This window comes from Hippopotamus amphibius, chromosome 2 (genome assembly GCF_030028045.1).
Source record: "Hippopotamus amphibius kiboko isolate mHipAmp2 chromosome 2, mHipAmp2.hap2, whole genome shotgun sequence".
Lineage (NCBI taxonomy): Eukaryota > Metazoa > Chordata > Mammalia > Artiodactyla > Hippopotamidae > Hippopotamus > Hippopotamus amphibius.
Genome location: NC_080187.1, coordinates 107,262,149 through 107,281,794, shown reverse-complemented (window position 1 = coordinate 107,281,794; position 19,646 = coordinate 107,262,149). Strand labels below are relative to the sequence as shown.

General features: G+C 40.6%; 1 protein-coding gene across 15 annotated transcripts in view; it reads right to left on the bottom strand.

Moving 5' to 3' along the window:
* Window positions 1-19,646, bottom strand: part of NEK1 (NIMA related kinase 1) — a 226,719-nt gene that overhangs the window by 145,007 nt on the left and 62,066 nt on the right. For all 15 annotated transcript variants that reach the window (XR_009051254.1, XR_009051255.1, XR_009051256.1 and 12 more), the window contains exons 9-11: window positions 18,812-19,012; window positions 8,154-8,214; window positions 3,695-3,846 (exon numbers count right to left, since the gene is read on the bottom strand). Coding sequence is in view for 12 of the 15 variants with exons in the window: in XM_057721154.1 (XP_057577137.1) it covers window positions 3,695-3,846; window positions 8,154-8,214; window positions 18,812-19,012 (414 nt within the window). In the remaining 3 variants the exon portion in view is untranslated. The remainder of the gene's footprint in view (window positions 1-3,694; window positions 3,847-8,153; window positions 8,215-18,811; window positions 19,013-19,646) is intronic.

The following is a 19,646-nucleotide window of genomic DNA, read 5'->3' as shown; positions in this document are numbered from 1 at the left end:
AAGTGCAAGTGCACTTCTGCAGATAAGTGCTTGGCATGTCTGAGGACAGCAAGGTTTCATGAGACAGCTGGGGTGAGAGCAGCAAGGAAGGAACAGAGATGAGGCTTGGGGAGGTAACAAGGGCACCAGAGGCCTCACGTTTCAAGCAGGAAAGGGCAGCGATCACCCTTCATGTCAGTGCAGCACTGAGGCTGCCATGTGCGAGAACGGTGAGGTCAGGTGTGGAGGGTGAGGTCAGGCGTGGAGGGCGAGGTGGCCTGGACCAGTGTGTGACAGAGTGGTGGGCTGCAGTCAGACCATGAACAGACTCTGCAGGTAGGCAGATAGGATATGACCGAGATGGGGCATCAGCGGCAACTCCAAGACTGTGTGGTGAGACAAGGACAATCAGCCTTGGGGAGGCATGCGACCTGGTGTTTAGAGTTACACACTTTCATGCTGGGATGCCCATCAGACACCTGGTTAGAAATGGAGACAACAGCACTGGTCTGGAACTCAGGAAAGGAGTCCAGGCTCAAAACGTAGATCTGGGTGTCAGTTTACAGGTACTGTCAGAGAGCGAGGATGGTCCTGGGAGAAGGTTTCCACGGCGGGTCCTGAAGCACTTGAGCATGAGAGGTCAGCGACGCCAGGAGGAACTTGCGCAGGGGGAGGAGGGCAACTTCAGGGGGTAATACTTTTAGATTCAAGTGAATAAAAAGTTTAAAAAAGAGCAGGTTATCAAGTGAGTCCAAAACTGTGGCAGAGGAAGAAAACACCTGACCCCTGGGCTCCCTGAGGTGCTCGCCAGGAGCTGCGTCCCAACAGCTGTGACTACATGAGAGGAAAGGGGAAGCCAGGAAGCGGAGACTTACAGATAAGGCTTGGGGAGGTTCCACCATTAAAGGAGCAGAGATCCAGGGAAGGGGCTGGAGGGAGACATGAGAGGTAGGGGAGGATTTTGTTAAGAAGACTGAAGATACAACACATTTGTCTGCTAGCAGGAATGATTCAGGAGAGAGGAAAAACATTATACACAAGAAAGGGTTAAGTCCTTTAAAAGGCAAAAATACTAGCAACAGATGGTACACAAACACAGGGTCGGCTTTAGATCAAAACTAAGACAGGTCATCAAAGTAGCAGGAAGAAAGGCAGGATATTTACAAACAGGTAGGGCTGACTGGCAGGAGGGCTGCTGAGTGTGGGCAGTCTTCTTCCACTTGTTTCTATTTTCTCAGTGAAACAGGAAGCAAGGTCATTACCCGGAGGTGAAAAACAAGGAGAAAGCAGGAGATAACCATCCGGAAAGTGGGAGAGTAATTGGACTGCTGAAACATGATATGGTGATGGTGACAGTGCTCACCTGACGCTGTGGATTTAAATTTAAAGTGAGACCAGTTAGAACAGCTGCATGTTTTCTCCAACCACATTCCACTGGGGCAAGGCAGTTGAGGTTTTAGAAACTATTACAATGAGAGAGCATGAAATTAAAGATGGAAAAGGAAAATAAAAACGAAGAGGAGATGGACAATGAAAATACTAGTTAAGATCCATGGATTCAAACAGAACAAAGAAGTTTTGGAGGCAGAGTCCTCAGGGAATGAGCCGGAAATACAGGAAGTAGTGGCCAGAGAATAATTGAGACCACAAAATAGATGCTATTATTGATGACAAATGTGATGGCATGAATACAGGGGAGAGGTCCAAGGTGAGGCAGGAGACGAGATCACCGAAAGAGAACAATCCAGAAAACACGAGGCCGTGCACTGCTGGGAGGGTCATCTTCTCAGATACTGAAATCGCTGAGAACCATGACAGTGTTGGGAACAGGGACACGAAGCCTTGGCAGGAGGCTTAGGGAGCAGGGGAGAATCCAGCAATTATCAGCAAGGAACACACCTCCATTGTCACCTCTAGACCCGGCAGGACTGATGGACCAGAGAGAAAACGGTCCCCGAGACAGCCGCACGACAGTGTGTTCAGGGACAAGCCAGGTTTTAGAGCATAGAGGTGAAGACAATCTTGACAAGTTTAGGATCCAGGGGACTTTGCTGACAATGTGCTATCCAAAGGCTCTGTTGAAGGGTTCAGGGGTCAAATAGGGGTAGGACCAGAGCCTCAGGGAGCTGATAGACTATGGAATGAGGGTATTAATATAGGGGGCCCTGGGCATTCTGTGACTAAAGACAATAGGGCTAAAGGCTATGATGGAATTGGTCCATTTAGGCCTGAATAAATGTGATATCAAAAATCAGAAACACAAACATGGTGTGCCAGCTGTCACAATGCCCCTCAGCTCACAATTCACCATTCACCGTCCTGCTCGTGACCGTGGGGCTGGACAGTGCAAACCTCAGGCCTGCAGCACGATGCAAGCTTTGTCCACAGATGATGCTGCAGGGAGGGATACTGCAGAAGGAAAGGGCTTCTCTTCCTCTTGTCACTGTGGATACGGAACACACTGTTGACACCACCCCTGTGGGCAGAGGAAGTATGGCAGCCTCCCTGAGGGTTTCAGTGGCAGCCTCAAGGCCAGCTACCCACCAGACCTGGTGCCCCAGCCGGCATCCCAGCCTGAAGAACCCAGCAGCACCTGGCAGGTTCCTCCACGAGGCTCCCAGCACAGTTCACCCTACGAAGGTTCCAGGAGTCTGATCAGCTCCACACTGGACAGTCTCTCGTCTGCCAGCCGTGGGTGGCCCTGGTACCTCACTGAACTCTGCTACCCAGGGGTCACCACCATCCACACCCAGCAGGCTCTGAGTCTTGGCCTTAAGGGTGTGTGGGGAGATACTCTGACTCTGACCTCTGTCCCTCCGGGGCTGGGGTAGGCAGGGGGCTCTGCCTCCGCAGTGGGAGCAGTGCCTACTTCCCGCGTCCATCTGCTAGGCCTGTATTCTTTAGAGTTCTCTTTACCCCTTAAAACTCAATTCCCTAAAAACAGATAATTGTTTACACTAAACGCTCTCCTATCAAATCATTGTGTTTTCTGTCTCCTGATTGGACACTGACTTACACTACTTATTTGAAGACTGCTCTGCAGGAATCATGTTGAACTACTTTACGCTAGATTCTAACCAAAGAGACAGATCTCCCCTGCTACGAGGTTTGTCTTACAACACTATGCATACCTATGTATCTAAACGTGTGTGTGTGTGTGTATGCATGTACACACACGGTGCAAAACCAACAGGTACCATATACCAGAGAACGCAGTTACTGACGGGAAGAAAAACGTCACATTCCTGCAACTAATACTCTGTGTTCTTAGGCACAGCACCTAAACACCACAGGCCTTAATCTTCATCTGAAATATGACAGGCTGTATGATCATATTCCTCCAGCTCTCTGATTTTGATTTATCTCATCGTTAATTCTTAAATTCAGAATTTCCCCAGATTTTTATGATATTTATCACAGATATTTACTTATTTTATGCACAAAAACAAACGGCTCTGCTTAGGTTATTCAAAAATGTTTTTTTAGTTTCTTTTTACTGCACCAGCTACTTTACTTAATGCACCTACTTAATGTTTCTTTATGACTTCTGTAACTCTCTCAAGTTTTAGAAGACTGGTAATGCAGAGAACAGCAATGTTCTTAAATAACTTAAAAACAATCCTATGAATATCAAGATTAACTGAATTGAGCTACAATAAAATAAGACCAAACTGAACAAATTACTAATACATAGTTTGTAACATGATCATCATACCTGTTTATGTTTTTGGAGTGGTTTCTTCTCATGTAATTTTTTATCTCCATATTTCTTATACGTTAAAGGTACTCCATATTTAGCAGCAGGCTTTGTAATTTTCTGAGCAGACACAACAGAAGCCAAGCTTTGTCCTGAAGCTGGTCTTTTAGCTACATGAAAAAATACAAAGAAGTATTTTTAGAGTTCTTAATACTAAATCTTCAATTTCAAAATTCTTCAAGACAGCACTTTTTCATGTTCACAATCATTGACAGCATTTAATTTTAGACTTTTCATTAAAAGTCTTACTCCTTACCACATGGCAATGCCTTCATTATGACTAGTTCACAACTAAAGACACTTTCTGAAGGAAGCAAGAAGCTACACTCCTCTAAGATGCTGAAATTTCTCACATAGAAAAAGCACACCCCTAAAATCGACTGTGGATGCTGACTGCACATATCTGTGAAAATACTAAAAATAGTGACTTGTTGACTTCAAATGGGTGAATTGAATGGTATGTGGATTATATTTTCAATCAAGCTGTTAAAAATAAATTTTAAAAACACCAATCAGGGGACTTCCCTGGTGGTCCAGCATTAAAGAATCCACCTTGCAATGCAGGGGACCCAGGGTCATTCCCTGGTCAGGGAACTAAAATCCAACATGCTTCAGGGCAACTAAGCCCACACCACAACCAGAGAAGAGAAAACCTGCATGCCACAACTAGAGAGAAGCCTGTGCACCACAACGAAAGATCCCACATGCCTCAATGAAGGTTCTGTGTGCGGCAACTAAGACCCGACGCAGAAAAAAAAAAAATTCAATGTCTTAGAAATTATTTTCAAAATCAGAACATAAATTTCAAGAGCAATTAACTTTAAACATTAATTCCATCACTATGAGCACTTTAATATTTGCTTCATATATACTCTGAGTAATGCCTACACCTACAGACCCACTGAAAAACAGGTACTTAAAAAGAATCTCTATAGCTAAGGGTCCCGTGAAATGAGTTCAATTAGGCACTGCTGGTAGGAATGTAAACCGGTCAAACTTTCCAGACAGCAATTTATACCAAGAATAACGTTTATGGGAATTCTCTGACAGGCCAGTGATTAGGATTCCTCACTTTCAATGCCAAGGGCACGGGTTCAATCCCTGGTCAGGGAACTAAGATCCCACAAGCCGCAAGGCACAGCCAAAGTGGGTAAAATGTTTATGAATTGATTTTAAAGAAATAATCAGAGAATCACAAAAATGTATGCACAAGAATAAACCCTGCAGTACTCTGTATTAAACTTTTATTGAACCCCAGACAAGGTTCAGTCTTAGAACAATGATAAATTCAAGAAAAATAAAGTAATGAAAAAGAAAGCCTACACTTTAATCAGTCAAAAATACAAAAGGAGGTCAAAGAGTCTCATTTGCATGAAGCCTTCCCAAAGCCTCCTTCCTCCCTGACCCCTTCCCCCTGCTCAGCCCCACTCCTCACCCAGCCTGCCCTACATCCCAGGGGTGTACCATGTCCTAGAGCCACATGATCAATCTCTGCCAACAAGCATGCTTCCTCTTTAACAGGGAAATGGAGGAAAAAATTTACTTGGGAGTTCACAAGGAAATACTACCATTAGACTCTGTTCTTCAAAGAATATTTAATTGTATTAGAAAATGATCAACATATCATACTGTGAATTAAAAGAAACCAACCTTTTAACAACCCCAATTTTCAATCATTATGCATGTGCTATCACAGAAAAAATTACAAGGGTGAGACAAAAATTATCTGTACTCCGTTTATATTAAAACTTCTGTTGGGGCATCTCTGGTAGCACAGTGGTTAAGAAACCACCTGCCAATGCATGGAACATGGGTTCAATCCCTGGGCTGGGAAGATCCCACATGCCGAGGAGCAACAAAGTTCGTGTGCCACAACTACTGATCCTGCGCTCTAGAGCCTGCAAGCCACAACTATTGAGCCCACATGCTGCAACTACTGAAGCCCATGTGCCTAGAGCCCGTGCTCTGCAACAAGAGAAGCCACTGCAATGAGAAGCCTGCGCACCACAACAAAGAGCAGCCCTCACTCTCCGCAACTAGAGAAAGCCCACATGCAGTAACAAAGACCCAACACAGCCAATAAATAAAAACAAAAACAAAAAACTTCTGTTGGCTGCGCTGTCTTATCAGCGCTTTCCATTCAAGGCTACTGTCTCCCCAGTCACTTCTGTGCAGATGTGATACATCAGTTCATTTGTAACTGCAGTACGAGCAAAAATGGATGCCCTACTTGCGATCTGCATGAAAGAGAGCAGCGTGCAGTGATTGGTTTTTTTTGGTGTGAGGGTGTACCTAGTGCCGTTATTTATCAAAGACTTTGTGAGCAGTATGGAGAAAGTGTTTTGTTCCAAAGAAGTGTGTATGAATGGAATGAAATGCTTATTGAAGAGCTGAAGCCTAAACTTTGGATTAAATGCAGAGGACTGCTATCCAAGGGTGTTGTGATCTTGCATGACAATGTACGTCCGCACACTTCTGCCCTCACTATTGACACTCTGCAGAAACTTTGTTTTAAGGTGTTAAAGCATCTTCCCTATAGTCCTGATCTTGCGCCATCGGACTTTCACCTGTTTGGTCCCCTGAAATCAGCCCTATGAGGATGAAGATTCACAACTGATGAAGAAGTGAACACAGCAGTGCATTCGTGGCTTGCAGCTCAGCCTAAAACATTTTTTAATGAGGGAATACGAAAGCTTGTTGACAGACAGACAAAGCGTATTGAAAAGCAAGGACGTTATGTCAAAAAAAGATGTATTAATCTTTTCTAAAAGTTAATTGAAATAAATTCTATAGCCAGAGTGCGGGTCATTTCACTCACCCTCATATACCAAATATAACGGTCTGTGTTAACATTAGGGTAATTTTTATTTTCTTCTCTTTAATTTTTATAATGAACACATATTTTTCAGATAATTTAGTGAACTCTTACAAAAATAAAAATAACATGAGCCATTTAATTGGCAGTTTAGAGATTCACAACTAAATGTGTGTGGAAGATCTGAGATACAGGGTGGTACAGTAAGTTTTTCCGAATACATATTCCAACTGTATCAGAATAGGAACTAGGAAATGTGAGAGAGAAAAAATTTCCCCTTTGAGAATTCAACTGTACACTCCAATCAGAAGACAGATATACAAAGCCACACCACTGGAACCCGGCTACGTGTATTTACATAACCAAAGAAATACCATGTGTGCCAGAAAGGGGGCAAGAGGCACAAAAGCACAAATACCTACCAGGGAAGAGGGAGGATTACTCGTCTGGCTGTCAAGTGCATCTCATCTCAGAGACAAGGCTCCCAGGAGGAGGAAGCTTCCTGCCCACCGGGAGGGGAGCCCACAAGGTGCTCAAGGCCCTGAGCAGGACGACTCCTCCCGTGTCAGTGCCTTGCAATTACACATCTCCTCTAGCCAACTCCTCTCACTAGAGAACGGTGCTCTGCTTCCCAGGAGACTCACCCACTGGAACGAATGTGCTGACATGGGAATTCCTGGCCTGTGTGACAAGGAGGCTTTTGATGCAGATGTGACTCCTCGTGAGGCGAGAGTGCCGGGAGGGACATGTTGACCCTGCCCTGCATCCATCTCATGAACTTGGTTCCAAGTGGGCTGATCTCCCAGGACTGCCAGCCTCTGCCCTCACAGAATGTGAGCCCCTGGGTGTTTAAGAAGAGCTAACCCAGCTGACCTCCCTGAGAACACACTGCCATACCACATCCAGCTGATGTGGACTCAGTTTTATGATATGGGATTTATTTTTATTAATGTGTTCATACTCAAAATGGAGTAGAACATTCAAAGCATTAGGTCTGAAAAACAATACAATCTTCAAATCTTAAATAACTTCCACTGATTTTAGAAATCCATTCTGAAATCATTTCATGCAGAAAAAACATAATTTCCCTCTCACACAGATATACTTACATACAAAAACATAAAATATACCCACACTCACAAGCCTACAAATATTCCACTGCTGCTGGCTGTATTTCAAAGAAAATCTGTCCTTGCTAAGGTACCTCACTTCACACTGATATACTTTTAAAATATTCTACAATACTAAATATTTCAAACAAAATTATTTTACATAATATTAAGCATTTCTCAAAGAAAATTATTTTACATAAAGATTTGCGCTTAAGTAGGGCATTTTATAACATTTTATAACAATGGGCTCAGAATTTCAGCTGAACATTTGAATAAGACAGATTTCAAAAAAGAATTCATTTAAATAAGGCAGACAATAAATGGAAATTTTAAATCAGAAAGTGTTTTATATTGCCATATACCATAAAAAAATTTAGAGATGCATTTCCTCTGGATTACCCCAACTTACTACATCCACAGATATCTCTAGTATAATTAGTATACTGATTATCATAAACAGGGGAAAGGATTCGTACTAAATTTCATTTACCTGGTACAGGCTGTGCTCCAAACTTGGAAAGTGTTTTTAGACAAAATTCTTCTGCAATAAGCTTAAATTGAAAGAGGGGGGGAAACAGAAAAGATGTTAAATTACCAAATTAAAAAACCCCAGACATTAATCAGAACACATTTTTTCCCTTTTTTAGTCACAATTATTCTGCCAAATAAACTGTACTAAAATCCAAGTTATCCATTCAACAAATTCCTCTTATGCGACCTTCTTCCCAATCTTAGCAATTTATTTTGTTATTCCTCTGGACAAGCTCTCTTCTCACCTTAACCAAACGCACCACACAGGCCCCTGCACACTGCCTGCCTGTTCTGCATCTCAGCGATTTAACAACACTGTGCTCCATCTGGAATAACCTCCATGTTGAGGTGCACACATCTCTCTCACCTGCTTTCAAACTGTGGAAGAATCACTTCATTATCCTTTCCCCAGATTAACCTCTCTGTTATTTCAACTTCACTCTGAATCTTCTCAGCATCTCCAATGAGTTGTCAATCTTATCAATATAAAATTGTAAACATATTATTGGATAAATAATATGTTTTCTTTTTTTCTTTTTATTATTACTACAACACTTGACTACTTATTTTGAGAAGCAGAAATCAGTATTTCCTGCAAGCAATTTTCTCTCCCTACTCACTACATTTTTTCCCTCTTTAAATGTAAAACTATGTTGCTAAGTCAATTTAGGCCTGCTTTTTTTCTTACTGGGCAAAGAAGGGAAAGGCAAGTGAATTTTCTTTTTTTCAAGAGAACAGAGGGGTAGTGAAGGTAAGATTCCCCACAGTGGAAGGGACCAGAGGCTCCAATAGGCAAAAAGCCATGAGCTGTGATAGCTGCCTTTCCCATCAGGGATCCCCCTAGAGGAGTAGTTTTTTAAAGCCTCATATAAGCAGAATCAGCATCACCAGGAACTTACTAAATATGCCGATTCTCAGGCTCCATCTCAGATTCACTGAAACAGAACTAGAGGTAGTATCCAGCAGTGTCCTCAAGGTAATTTTTATATATGCTAAAGTATGAGAACTAATGCATGAAAAGTCTGCTTCAAAGGCAACTCAGAGCAACTGTGTGAGTGTGTTTTCTCTTCTAAACATGTGAGTTTTTTCCTTTCTTTTTCATGGAAGAAAAGAGGGGCTTTACGATCTCCACCTTGCCCTAAATTTGGGTTTCAGTCTGTCTTTTTCCTGTGTGAATGCACATGTGAACTGAGAGATGGGGCATGTGGAATCCAAGAAGATTCTGGAATTCCTATGCTGTGCTGTCCAATATAGCTGCCACTACCAACATGAAGCCACCTGGATTAAAATTTTAAATAAATAAAACTTAAAGTTCAGCTCTTCAGCCACACTAGCCACATTTTAAGCGCTCAATAACCACGTGGCTGGTATCGGTGAGTTTGCAAATGCAGATATAAAACATCTTCAGCCTCACAGAAAGTGCTGCAGAATGGCACCTACAGAGCTTGCCCACCATCTATCAAGCCACACCCAGGAAGACATCTCCACAATGTGCTGGACTGAGAACCAGGCCTCACGGATCCTGGCTGAAAGCACTGAGAGAACTTGGGGATTAAAAATTTAAAGACAGTAAAGAACATTACAGTGATACTGAAAATAATAGTTCATACGCTGCAGTAAAAGTTCATAAATTGTTTCAAAGTTAAAGCATTAAAAGAAGTATCACTGAGGATGCTATTCTGAGATGGCGTCCACGCTCTGCACCACAGGCCTGCCTGAGGCCTTCCAGAAACCGGTGGCCTTTTCTCCTGAGGGCACAGAGGCGCCATGGAAAAACTCTAAGCAGGAGATATTGTAGGACTTCTATCTGTGCATATGATGGAGTAGTTTGTGGAAGAACAACACTGCTACCAAAAACATTGAGAGAAACTGCTGAATAAAAGTGCCAGGACGAGCGACCTCTGGAGTCTGGATTCCTTGACCAGAAGTCAAGTCTGAGGCTCTGGGGAGGGAGCACTGAGTCCAGGACGCTAGACCATGAAAGTCCTCAGCCACAGGGAAGCTTAACTGCAGAGAAGTCTCACGGACACCTCTATCAGAGTCTAAGACCTGGCTTCACTTGACTGCCTGCAACTCCCAGTGCTGGATACCTCACACCAAACTACAAACAAGACAGGAACACAAACCCACCCATCAGCACACAGACTACCTAAAGCCATATTAGGCTCACAGATACCCTAAAACACACTACCTGAGATGGCCCTGCTCATCAAAGGGAAAAGACATAGATCCACACATCAGAAAGCAGGCACCAGACCCCCCCCCACCAGGAAGCCTACTCAAGACACTGAACCAACCCCACCGCAGAAGGCAGAGAACAGAAACAAGATGGATTACTACTAGGCAGCATAGGGAAAGGAGACAGCATATACTATAAATCAGACAAAATGAGAAAACAAAGAAACAACTTGCAGGCAAAGGAGCAAGATAAAAACCCGTAAGACCAAATAAATAAAATGGAAATAGGCAGACTGTCTGAAAAGGAATTCAGAGTAATGATAGTAAAGATGATCCAAAATCTCAAAAACAAAATCGAGAAAATACAAGAAACATTTAATAAGGACCTAGAAGAATGAAAGAGCAAACAAACAGTAATGAAGAACACAATAATTGAAATTAAAAATACCCTACGACTTCCTAGGTGGCGCAGTGGTTAAGAATCCGCCTGCCAATGCAGGGGACACGGGTTCAAGCCCTGCTCTGGGAAGATTCCACATGCCATGGAGCAACTAAGACCGTGAGCCAGAAGTATTGAGCCTGTGCTCTAGAGCCCGTGAGCCACAACTACTGAGCCCATGTGCCGCAACTACTGAAGCCCACATGCCTAAAGCCCGTGCTCCGCAACAAGAGAAGCCACGGCAGTGAGAAGCCCATGCACCACAATGAAGAGTAGCCCCCACTCTCAGCAACTAGAGAAAGCCCGTGTGCAGCAGGGAACTCCCAACACAGCCAACAAATTAAAAAAAAACAAAACTCTACATGGTATAAACAGCAGGATAACTGAGGCAGAAGGACGAGTAAGTGAGCTGGAAGATAGAATGGGGGAAATAAATGCCACAGAGCGCAATGAAGAAAAAAGAATAAAAAGAATGGAAGACAGTCTCAGAAACCTCAGGGTCTATATTAAGCATACCAACATTTGAATCATAGGCGTCCCAGAAGAAGAAGAAAAAAAGAAAGGGTCTGAGAAAATACTTGAAGAGATTATAGTTGAAAATTTCCCCAACATGGTAAATGAAATAGTTAAAGTCCAATAAGTGAGCAGAGTCCCATACAGAATAAACCCAAGGAGAAATACACCAAGGCACATATTAATCAAACTAACAAATTTAAACACAAAGAAAAAATATTAAAAGCAGCAAGAGAAAAGCAACAAATAACATATAAGGGAAAACCCATAAGGATAACAGCTGACCTTTCTGCAGAAACTCTGCAGGCCAGAAGGGAGTGGCAGGATATCTTAACAGTCTTGAAAGCAAAAAACCTACAGCCAAGAATACTCTACTCAACAAGAACCTCATTCAGATTCAACGGAGAAATCAAAAACTTTACAGACAGCAAAAGTTAAGAGAATTCAGCAGCACCAAACCAGCTTTACAACAACTGCTAAAAGTACTTCTCTAGGCAGGAAACACAAGAGAAGGAAAAGACCTACAAAAACAAACCCAAAACAATTAAGAAAATGGTAATTGGAACACACATGTCAATAATTATCTTAAATATAAATGGATTAAATGCTCCAACCAAAAGACACAGACTGGCTGAATGGATACAAAAACAAGACCCTTCTATATGCTGTCAAGAAACCCACTGCAGACCTAGGGACACATAAGAGACTGAAAGTAAGGGGATGCAAAAAGATACTCCATGCAAATGGAAGTCAAAAGAAAGCTGGAATAGCAATACTCATATCAGACAAATTAGACTATAAAGACTATTATAAGAGACAAAGGAAGGGCACTATGTAATGATCAAGGGATCAATCCAAGAACAAGATATAACAATTGTAAATACCTATGCACCCAACATAGGAGCACCTCAATACATAACACTAACGCTAACATCCATAGAAAGGGAAATCAACAGGAACACAATAATAGTAGGAGACTTTAACACCCCACTCACACCAATGCACAGATCGTCCAAACAGAAAATAAATAAGGAAACACAAGTCTTAAATGACACATTAGACCATCTCAACTTAATTGATATTTATAGGACACTCCATCCAAAAACTACAGAATACACTTTCTTCTCAAGGGCACATGGAACATTTTCCAGGATAGATCACATCTTGGGTCACAAATCAAGCCTCGGTAAATTCAAGAAAATTGAAATCGTGTCAAGCACCTTCTCTGACCACAACGCCATGAGACTAGATATCAATTACAGGAAAAACACTATAAAAAATACAAACACATAGAGGCTAAACAATCTGCTATTAAACAACAAAGAAATCACTGAAGAAATTAAAGAGGAAATCAAAAAACACCTAGAAACAAATGACAATGAAAACACGACAACCAAAAATTTATGGGATGCAATGCAGTAAAAGCAGTTCTAAGAGGGAAGTGTATACCAATACAACCCTACCTCAAGAAACAAGAAAATTATCAAATAAACAGCCAAAACTTACACCCAAAACAGAGATAGAAGAACAAAAAAACCCCAAAGTGAGCAGAAGGAAAGAAATCATAAAGATTAGATCAGAAATAAACCAAAAAGAAAGGAAGGAAATAGTAGAAAGATCAATAAAACAAAATTGATACACTATTAGCCAGACTCATTAAGAAAAAAAGGGAGAAGACGCAAATCAATAGAGTTAGAAATTAAAAAGGAGAAATAACAACTGACACTGCAGAAATACAAAAGATCATGAGAGACTACTACAAGCAAACTGTATGCCAACAAATTGGATAACTTGGAAGAAATGGATAAATTCTTAGAAAAGTACAATCTTCCAAGACTGAACCAGGAAGAGAAAGAAAATATGAACAAATCAATCACAAGCACTGAAATTGAGACTGTGATTAAAAATCTCCCACCAAACAAAGGCCCAAGACCAGATGGCTTCACAGACAAATTCTATCAAAGATTTAGAGAAAAGCTAACATCTATCCTTCTCAAACTCTTCAAAAACATAGCAGAAGGAGGAAGACTCTCAAACTCATTCTACAAGGCCACCATCACCCTGATACCAAAACCAGACAAAGATGTCAGAAAAAACGAAAATTACAGACCAATATCACTGATGAATATAGATGCAAAAATCCTCAACAAAATACTAGCTAACAGAATCCAACAACACATTGAAAAGATCATACACCATGATCAAGTGGCGTTTATCCCTGCAATGCAAGGATTCTTCAATATACGCAAATCAATGCGATACATCATATTAACAAATTGAAGGATAAAAACCATATGATGATCTCAATAGATGCAGAAAAAGTTTTCGACAAAATTCAACATCCATTTATGATAAAAACTCTCCAGAAAGTGGGCACAGAAGGAAATTACCTGAACATAATAAAAGCCATATATGAGAAACCAACAGCCAATATCATTCTAAATGGTGAAAAACCAAAAGCATTCCCTCTAAGAACAGGCACAAGATAAGGGTGCCTGCTCTCACCACTATTATTCAACATGGTTTTGGAAGCTTTAGCCACAGCAATTGGAGAAGAAAAAAATTAAAAGAAATCCAAACTGGAAAAAAAGAAGTAAAATTGTCACTCTTTGCAGATGACATGACATTATACATAGAAAACCCTAAAGATGCTACCGGAAAACTGCTAGCACTAACCGATAAATTTAGTAAAGTAGCAGGATACAAAGTTAATGCACAGAAATCTCTTGCATTTCTATACACTAACAATGGAAGAGCAGAAAGAGAAATTAAGGAAACTCTCCCATTTACCATTGCAACAAAAAGAATAAAATACCTAGGAATAAACCTGACTAAGGAGGCAAAAGACCTGTATGCACAAAACTGTAAGACACTGATGAAAGAAATCAAAGATGACACAAACAGATGGAGGGACATACCACATTATTGGATTGGAAGAATCAACATTGTGAAAATGACTACACTACCCAAAGCAATTTACAGATTCAATGCAATCCCTGTCAAATTACCAACGGCATTTTTCATAGAACTAGAACAAGAAACTGTACGACTTGTATGGAAATACAAAAGATCTCGAATAGCCAAAGCAATCTTGAGAAGGAAAGATGGAGCTGGAGGAATTAGGCTTCCTGACTTCAAACTATACTACAAGGCCATAGTGATCAAGACAGTATGGTACTGGCACAAAAACAGAAATATAGATCAATGGAACAGAATAGAGAACCCAGAGGTAAACCCACGCACATATGGGCACCTTATCTTTGACAAAGAAGGCAAGGATACACAATGGAAAAAAGACAGCCTCTGCAGTGCTGGGAAAACTGGACAGCTACATGTAAAAGAATGAAATTAGAACACTTCCTAACACCATACACAAAAATAAACTCAAAATGGATTAAAGACCTAAATGGAAGGCCAGACACTTATAAAACTCTTAGAGGAAGACATAGGCAGAACACTCTATGACATACATCAAAGCAAGATCCTTTTTGACCCACCTCCTAAAATAATGGAAATAAAATCAAGAATAAACAAATGGGACCTCATGAAACTTAAAAGCTTTTGCACAGCGAAAGAAACCATAAACAAGACAAGAGAAGCCTCAGAATGGGAGAAAATATTTGTCAATGAAGCAATGGACAAAGGATTAATCCCCAAAATATGTAATCAGCTCATGCAGTTTAATACCAAAAAAAGCAAATAACCCAATCCACAAATGGGCGGAAGACCTAAACAGACATTTCTCCAAAGAAGACATGCAAATGGCTAACAAACACATGAACAGATGCTCAACATCACTAATTATTAGAAAAATGCAAGTCAAAGCCACAATGAGGTATCACCTCACACTGGTCAGGATGGCCACCATCAAAAAATCCAGAAACAATAAATGATGGAGAGGGTGTGGAGAAAAAGGAACTCTCCTGTACTGTTGATGGGAATGTAAATTGGTACAGGCACTATGGAAAACAGTTTGGCGGTTCCTTACAAAACTAAAAATAGAGCTACTATATGACCCAGCAATCCCACTACTGGGCACACACCTGGAGAAAATCATAATCCAAAAAGAAACATGTACCACAATGCTCACTGCAGCACTGTTTACAATAGCGAGGACATGGAAGCGACCTAAATGCCCATCAACAGATGAACGGATAAAGAAGTTGTGGCACATATATACAATGGAATATTACTCAGCCATAAAAAGGATGAAACTGAGTTATTTATAGTGAGGTGGATGGACCTAGAGTCTGTCATACAGAGCAAAGTAAGTCAGAAAGAGGAAAACAAATACTGTATGCTAACTCATATATACGGAATCTAAAAAATGGTACCGATAAACCCAGTGACAGGGCAAGAATAAAGATGCAGATGTAGAGAATGGACTTGAGGACATGGGGTGGGGGGCAAAGGGGAAGCTGGGACGAAGTGAGAGAGTAGCACTGACATAGATACACTACCAAATGTAAAGTAGATAGCTAGTGGGAATCTGCTGCACAACACAGGGACATCAGCTCGATGTATGGTCATAGCTTGGGGCGGTGAGATAGGGAGGGTGGGACAGAGTTGTGGGAAGGAGGGGATACGGTGATATATGTATAAATACAGCTGATTCACTTTACTGTAAAAAACTGGCAAAACTGTGTAAAGCAATTGTACTCCAATAAAGAGCTTAAAAAAAAGTATCACAAACTTTGTCATTAGAGAGTACTGAACAAGTGATATATAGCAGAAAAATCTTAAGAACAAAAGAAAGTTTTTTGTGAAGAGTGAAATCTAAGTCGGGCGTAAATAGCAATAAGGTACTATGTATTTACTAAGCATGTATGTGAAACACACTGTTAATAGCCAAAATCTGCCCTTTTGTCTTTCGATGTTACAGGTTTTGTGTGTATTAGGCTTGAGTATTTTCTTTTGTTGCTCGCTAGCTGAATTCCAGTGTTTCAGCCTTGAAACTGTATGTGCTAACTGCTGCTATGTGGGGAAAGAAACTCAGCAAGAGTAAATGTAGTCATTGTTTCTTCTCCAGTAGCTGCCAAAAAGCAATAGTACATTGCACCATAAATCTGTCCTTGAAAATGTTATTTATAACAAAGGAGTCTTGTGAGACACCCACACTTCAGAGACTGTAGCTATGTCCTATATAAGTGGCCTTTAACCACCAAATTTTAATTGGCTTTCTTGCTTACTAATGTTTTTTCCTGGTAGTAACAGTTAAATCCACATCTCTGTTTTCTGAAGATTATTTGTTCATAAGGATGCTCTGTTAAGCCAAACGATTATGACACTTTCCTCTCCCCTCATGAACATATAAAATAAAACTATGATTTTGCTAGATATCTGATTTATACAAGAGTTTAATAGTGATCATTTAAATCAACAAGGGCCACACAAACTCTGTAAAATAATTCTACTTTCAGATGATCATATTTATATCAATAACTTACACTAATTAACTTGATATAGATTTATGATAAATCCTGTCAAATGAAAATTCAATTCAACTCAGTAAATATTATGCACCTATATGCAAGTACTTGAGCAGAAATCATGAGTCAATAATCTATTTACATACAAAGAAATGCCCACACAACAGTGGTTTCCAACCATTTTCTATTACATAAAAAACAATTACAGGGAGTTCCTAGCTGGTGCAGTCGTTAAGAATCTGCCTGCCAATGCAGAGGACACGGATTCGATCCCTGCTCCAGGAAGATCCCACGTGCTGCGGAGCAACTAAGCCCGTGTGCCACAACTATTGAGCCTGCACTCCAGAGCCCATGAGCGACAACTATTGAGCCCTGTGCTGCAACTACTGAAGCCCATGTGCATAGAACCTGTGCTCCACAGCAAGAGAAGCCACCGGAATGATGAGCCCACGCACAATGAAGGGTAGTCCCTGCTTACCACAACTAGAGAAAGCCCGTGTGCAGCAACAAAGACCCAATAAATAAATAAATAAACAAACAAATTTATTTTTAAAAAAACAATTACAATCACATAAATTATAAAGATAATATATTTATATTAGCATAATAAAGTGATATACTGATAATATTTAACATATATTGAGTACACTGAGTACTTACTAAGTATGAGACATTAAGCACTTCACATGCATTGTCACTTTTGGTTCTTGTAACCACCTCATGATGTAGAAAGATACATTTACAATCCCATTGTTCACAGGTGAGGAAAGGGAGGCACAGAAATGTTCAATAATCTTAGTCAGAAACCCAAGAAGACAGAGAGTACAGAAAGATGGATCTCAGGGGCTGGGGAGAGGGGAAGGGGTGTTACCAGTTAATGGGTACAGAGCCTGTTTTCCAAGATGAAAAGAGTTGAATGTGGTAATGGCTGTACAGCATTATGAATTGCACACTTAAAACTGGTTACAATAATAAATTTTATGTTATATCTATTTTACTCCAATAAAAAAGAAGAGAAAACAAAACAACAAAGCCAAGAGACAAAGTAATAATTCTGTGATGTTGTGACTTGTATTAAGAAATATATACTTGGTCTTCACTCAGTTCCTGGCACACAGCCCCTAAAATCTTTGGAATTTCCTAAGTGGGAAGAGAATAAAAGTGTCTTTTGTTGTTCAAAACAAGCCCCTTTCAAACACACCTACGTTTATGTTATTGAGGTGACATTTGGAAAGCACCTAAGGATGGGGGCTAGTTGCCAGGGAAACTTCCAATACCACTCCCTTCCCCTCCCAGGAGAGGAAAAGGGCTGGAACCAATCACTAAGAGCCAATGATTTAATTGATCATGCCTACTAATGAAGCCTCCATAAAAAGCCAAAAGGATGAGGTTCAGAGAGCTTCTGAGTCGGTGAACATTCAAGGAGGGACCCTGGCTCCTACACTCAGGACCCTTCCAGACCTCACCGATATGCACCTCTTCACCTGGCTGTTCATCTGTATCCTTTATCATATGCTTTACAATAAACTGGTGAACATGAGTAAATATTTCTCGGACCTCTATGAGGTGCTCCAGCAAGCATATTAATCAAACCAGAGGAAGGGGTAATGGGAACCTCTAATTGATAAGCTGCTTAGTCAGAAGCACAGGTGACAACCTATGACTTACAACTGGCTTCAGCAGTGGGGGTGGTCGTGTGGAGAGACTGGGCCCTTAACCTGTGGGATCTGATGCTATCTCCAGGTACACGGGACACTGAAATAAATTCTGCTTGGTGTGTAAAAACGGCCACACATTTGCTGATGAGAAGTGTCAGAAACTAAGCAGTAGGTGTTAAGAGGAAACACACAAGGAATGTTTTCCCTCCTACAGATGCACAACTGCGAAGCAGAGAGGAAGGGGAAGAGCTATATGAGAACAGAAAGGAAGTTGACTCCAGTGTAAAGGCAAGCATCCCCCCAGGGTTGCGATATGCTCTCCTCCAAACAGAGAAGGCCAGGGCCTAGCCAAGCTCCATAACCCTCCTGTTGAATTTAATTATAAAATAAAAAGACATACCTGAGGGGAGAGAAACTTTTCAATGCGTTTGGCTATAAAACCTTTCTCCAATATGGAGTTGACTGATGGTCTATCCCTAGGATTTCTTTTAAATAATTGAGAGAGCAAACTGCGGAGATCATAAGAATAATGCAAAGACACGGGTGGAAAAGATCCAGATATTATCTTCAGTACCAGGTTTTTCATATTGCCAGCTTCAAACTAAAATCCAGAAAATAAACATATATGAAACATAAATCAAAAAATGTCAGTCTCAACAATTAACTACAGAACTAAAATTATTTAGTAAAAATATAATAAAGGCACTAATTAATTTCTTTTTATACAATGCTCATTATTATTATTTTTAAATGTGATGCTCCCAAGAGCCATGGCATCAGCAATGTGGCAAATATTCCAAAGGGGAATACAAGCATTATCAATGGGAATACATATTTTAGGATTAAACACAATATAAACTCTAACTGAAGTGCAGGGGGAAAAAGAACTGGGGCAATTTAAAATCTAAAGAAGATTTCATTTTGAAAGAAAAATTAAGCTTTAGACATCTCAGCTAAAATAGTATACAACAGTTGTACACTGTCAATATGTTCTTAACGTACACATTAAGAAAACAAAACATGCTATAAGTTGGGCACTGGTGATTATACCAAGTATAAAAGAGTTCTGTTAAATTCTCCTACTATTTAAAATATGATATTGTTTATTAAGATCTGAGTACAATTCAATCATCTAGAAATATCTATGTACCTAAGAAGGAATCCTAAATGCAGAAATCGGTTATTACTCTTTTATTTATCTCCCAACTGATAAGCTCTTCATAAAGAGAGGTTAA